This window comes from Rhamphochromis longiceps, linkage group LG22, assembly GCF_057381845.1.
Source record: "Rhamphochromis longiceps isolate RC_006_pf linkage group LG22, R_longiceps_female_GT1.1, whole genome shotgun sequence".
Lineage (NCBI taxonomy): Eukaryota > Metazoa > Chordata > Actinopteri > Cichliformes > Cichlidae > Rhamphochromis > Rhamphochromis longiceps.
Genome location: NC_140577.1, coordinates 13507906 through 13513091, shown reverse-complemented (window position 1 = coordinate 13513091; position 5186 = coordinate 13507906). Strand labels below are relative to the sequence as shown.

The 5186-nt window shown below is 39.1% G+C and overlaps 1 protein-coding gene across 1 annotated transcript; it reads left to right on the top strand.

Moving 5' to 3' along the window:
• Positions 1 to 1415: 1415 nt before the first annotated feature.
• LOC146643670 (lipid transport auxiliary protein 1-like) lies at positions 1416 to 5137 on the top strand. The gene is made up of 7 exons (XM_085397039.1): positions 1416 to 1675; positions 1773 to 1874; positions 1967 to 2075; positions 2171 to 2224; positions 3520 to 3686; positions 4342 to 4400; positions 4521 to 5137. The coding sequence occupies exons 1-7, from the start codon at positions 1613 to 1615 to the stop codon at positions 4726 to 4728; spliced, it is 762 nt and encodes a 253-aa protein (XP_085253165.1). The 5' UTR covers positions 1416 to 1612; the 3' UTR covers positions 4729 to 5137.
• Positions 5138 to 5186: the final 49 nt, after the last annotated feature.

The following is a 5186-nucleotide window of genomic DNA, read 5'->3' as shown; positions in this document are numbered from 1 at the left end:
TATACCGTCAGCGGAGAGACGTGACATGTCAGAGCTGGAGAAGTAATAATAATAATAATAATAATAATAATATATTCAACTGATGTGTAAATGAACAAGTAATAGTCGATATTTATGCACAAGTATACTCATAATAACACCCTCATATGTAGTATATGCATGCATAAATGCTGTGATAATGTGTGAGCACCAGTTCTCCAGGCATTCTGATGTCTTTCAAAGTTGTCCTCCGGACATTGGCTGCTTTTTCACTCATTTCTAGTCCAGCCCTTGTCAACATACAACACACAACAAAGAACCAATTATGAATTGCATCTTTAGACACTTTGTTTCCAGCAGCCTGTGTCAAACACATGGCTTGTTCCCATTTGTTTAGCTGAATCTATTCAAAAATTGACAGACATAAAATACTATTTTTGTGATTCCCAAAGTGCTTCTAACAGAAAACTTGGCATATCTCAGCATGATGTGCTTGTGCTATAAACATCTTTAAGGAAACTGGACATGAGGAGGATAGAAGCAGTGAAGCAGTGAAAGACCTAAAAAAAATATCTTCAGCAGATGAGAAATATCTAAAAGCCACGTCCTTAAGAAAAAATCCAGAAAAGATCTGACACAGGACCTGAGAGATGTATCTGGTCCTTCAGATGATCCATCTACTGTTCGTGAAGCCTCAGAAATGGTGGCTGTCAACAAGTCACTCTTAATGAAGGAAAGGGGGGTGCAAAGTTTGAGATATGCTAAATTACACAAGACCTGGACTGAAAGTCAGGGGAACCAGGTCTGGTGGAGTGATAAATACATATTTGAAATATTTGGTTCAGACTGTGTTCAGTGTACAAAGTACAAAAGTAGAGGTACAAAGTGGTTGTTCACAACCTAAGAGTTCAGGCTGTGTTGAAGAATTAAAGGTGATTATACCAAATATTAACTTTCAAGTATAGTAGAATTATTTTTCCTAATATACTGCATTTTAATGTATTTTAGATTTTTAGTTATGCATCTGTTTCACACAGGGCTGGATCAATACTTTTACATAGTGTTGTATACTACTACTACTACTACTAATAATAATAATAATAATAATAAACAAAAAATGAAACAGGTAAAATAATATGTATAAGTATTACATTCTACATAGATCATTGAATGTGTTACAAATATCACCAACAGTAATATAATGTGTATATGATATAAATTGTGCCCTTTTAGGCAGGTTGTGTTTACAGATGAATTTTACTTAGTTGTTTGGGGGGGGGCAAAAAAGTCTTTATTTTTTATTTATTTCTTTTGCAGTTCTTTGTTTGTACTTTAGTAATAGGTAATTATAATAACCTATATACTAAGCATCATATAACGACAGGAAGTCTGTTTAGCGTGTCCTTCTTGCATGGTTCTTACGGTAATCCAACACTCACAAGCGGAAATCAGCTCTGGCCCCGCCCTCACAGTGCAAAGCTAACTGAAAGCTAAATAGCATATCTTAGCGCATGATGCCCATGAAGAAAAAGACAAGGGTCAGCTCAGTTGCTGATATTTTATTTTTTCGAAGCATACTTTGAAGCTGTAGAGTGATTCGTCGTCGCATAGACTGTAAGCACTGACAGGCAGCATGGCAGAGTCATCGCCGTTATCTGGAGTCAATGTTGTTTTGGTTATGGCCTATGGAAGCTTGGTGAGTAAGTTACACTAAAAGCTCGATACCTGGTACACGGAGGTGTGTTTATGATACGTTTTAACCTCAATCCTGTCACGCTTGGTTTTGTGTTCAGGTGTTTGTATTGCTGTTTATATTCGTCAAAAGGCAGATCATGCGTTTTGCAATGAGATCCCGCCGAGGGCCTCATGTACCTATTGGCCACAATGCACCAAAGGTGAGGCGTGGATCTTTACTGTTTTGTTATTATTATTATTATTAACTTTTTGTGCCTTAATATTAATAAATTCTTTATGAATTAATCTACAGGGTCTGAGGGAGGAGATTGAGTCCAGACTGTCCAAAGTTCATGAGATACGTTATGAACCTCTGCTCCTGTCAGAAGAAGACGACAGACTGAAGCGGGCATCACAGATAAGTCAGTCAGCTTTTTAAACTCATTTTGAGCAAATGTTGTCCTTTTTATTTAGTTATTTTTTTAAACGTAACAAATTGATATCTTATATTTCAAAGGTTGCTACAACTACCTGTACAGAATGAAAGCTCTGGATGCAATCCGTGACTCAGGTGAGAGTTACAATTTGTTCCTTAAATGTATTCATCGGCTCAGAGCCCCTTCCAGTTTAGTGGTGATCAACAGGTTGACAGATGAGGTCAGGCAGGAGTCTCTGATGATCTATGATGTTCACAGATGACATCGTGATCTGTAGTAAAAGGAGGGAGCAGGTGGAGAGGTAGAAGCAAGAGAGAATGCGGCTCAGGTTGAGCAGTTTGGAGACAAAGTTATAGAAGCAAAGCTGAGATATGTTGGACATGTGCAGAGGAGGGATAGTGGATATACTGGAAGGTATAGGTGCAGGAGGAACAAAGGAAGACCACAGAGAAGGTTCATGGATTCAAGGAGCACATTTTTAACATGCTGAGCTTGTTCACAGCTGTCCAAACCCACATCATCTTTTTCAAGTGTTTTACTTATATTGCTGTAGTTTTGAGTTATTGAATTATATAGGATTTTGGCTGTAGAGTTCAGGGCTACCCTTTTCATTCTTTTTTCAGTGGGTGACAGATCTGATCTGCAGGGAGGCCAGTTCAGCACCCTAACTCTTTTACTGCACCGGCATGCAAAAGGCGATTTAGCATAGATTCAACATGGTGTTGCTCCAAAACATGTTGTCCAGGAGAATTAATGAAGCCGTCTTACATATGCAAGCTGTGCTGTTGCAGTAATGTACCCCTATACCTGCACAGACATGGGTTTTGAACCTGGATAGCACCTTTCCTCTTTATCCCAGCGGAAGTGTCAGAATATCCAAAAGAAGACAGGATCATTTTATGCTTCAGCTGAGTCCAACTTAAAGCAGTTCAGGCCCATATTTGCACAGTAGAGTTTGAACTGGCTTTGTGGATGCAGCTTACCACTGAGTTGGCTGGTGGTGGTTTGCAGCCGTGTTCATGAGTTCTTGCTGTGCCACCTGACAGCCTGATTTCTCTGAGTCTGTTTATATTTCTGATTTTATATCAGTAGATGATATAATCGTTGTTGGGCATATTAAAGGTAAACATTTGCCAGTTAGCTGTAATATGTCCACTCAGTGGTTTTATGCATTTCTCAGCTTTCTCTGTAATTTTGGCCAAACAGTGGTGGCACAAAAGTTTCAAGCTTGAGTGAAATATAGAGTTTTAGTGATTCACAAGTCTTTTTGTTGTGGTTTCAGTTGAATTTTCTACTGTGTCTCAGCTTTTTTTTTTTTATTATTGTAAAATAATTTTTAATTCTGTTCTTGTTTTGTTTTTGTTCCATTTAAAGCATTAAAACGTCTTTCCTGACCTTCAACTTGTCTTCCTTCCTCTCTCTGCCACAGGAATTCCTTTGCAGGAGATAAGTGGGAGCCCCAGCGCATTTACAGGACGCAGCTTCAGGAGCTGGCTAGTTGAGTTGCGCAACTCCCACTCTCTGATAAAGAGCAGCCGCAGTGCACTTATTGACCGTTTGCTTGAAGGCTACGACAGCGCTCGTCATGGGACTGGGGTGCATAAATGTTTTTACTGTATTTTACTGTATCCCAACAGAACTTTATTAGAATGTTTCAGGTTCCAGAATTCAGAAAGAATGGAAAATCTAACGCTACCGTAAAGTGTTAATTCTAAATATAATCTTAATTTAGATTTTGCAGTTATTGCTTTCAAACTATTTAGGACCATTTAAGACGTCTTCTTCATCTGCCACATCCACCACTGCTCTCTCTTCTCCCTCTAATCTCCATCTCATCCTCCTCCTCCTCAACTCAAGCCTTGTCTCCTGTTTGATTACGTGTTCACATCACATGAAAGTTTATTTGCTAAGCATCTGAGTCCAACAACCTTAAAGTCACTTCAAACAAAGTTTCAGTAACATGGCCTAATTGCATGCACTTATTGAATCAGCAACTCTTATTGACAGAAAAGTTCTGGAAATCCTCGTGATGACAGTGATCCTGCTTCTTTGACTCATCGAGGCTTTTTACAAAGTTTTACAGCCTCCTTCAGAGTAAAAAGTTGTGGTTGCTCATCACCTGACGTTATGAAGTAAACTGTGATCTGACACTCACTAGAAGGACAGAGGGGCACAGAGGGTTCATAAAAGACAAGAATATAACGAGTTAAATTCTTTCATCTGCTGATGTGGATTTAAATATTTGTTTCAGGTGTTTGGGGAACCTGAGTTTCTTGAATATCAGCAAGCTCTAAACGAACTGGCTGACGTGTAAGTGTCACCGTACTGGTCCAGACTTGAAACCAGTCTTATTTCTGTTGCAGCAAGTGATGCGGTCTGCATTGTCCGTTTATGCAGTACATTTGAAATCATCTGTTTTATCACCCTCAGCGTGAAGGCGTATTCCAGCACCACCAGCCTCGACCAGCATCACCAGTCCGCAGCCAAGGACCTGACAGGCTCTCCTGTCCGCAGCACTCCCTCCACCATCCAGATCACCTACCTGCCTTCAACCGGCCAGCGCAGCAAGAGGCCCAAACACTTTCTGGAGCTCAAAAGTTTCAAAGACAACTACAACACACTGGAGAGCACGCTGTGATGCAGTCATAGGATGGTTGTATGGTGTGCGGTCAGTCTACGGGGAAATAAAAAGTTGTAGCAGACTGACTGGTTGGCTTTAAAAATGAGCTTTAAAACATCAAACTTAAAATAAGCTCAGAATGGACAGCGAGAGACATCTTATCCTCTATATTTTTGATCTAGAAAATGATGCAGTTGTTAAAGTCTTGCTGTCACAGGAGGTTTTTTTTCCTTTTCTGTATGTGTGTGTTTGCTGTTTAATGTGTGCAGAGGAAAACAATTGTTTCATTTCATTTTTGTAAAAGCAGCAAGTCAACTGAATTTATTATTTTTTTCTTGAGAGTTGAACTTGTAAATACAAATGTTTGATTAATGTACAAATGTAAGATATTTATGCTAACTTATTAAATTCATACGTGTGACGTGTATTTATATGAAGATAAAAGGTTTTTTGTGGTTTTGAGGGAACTTTCCCAT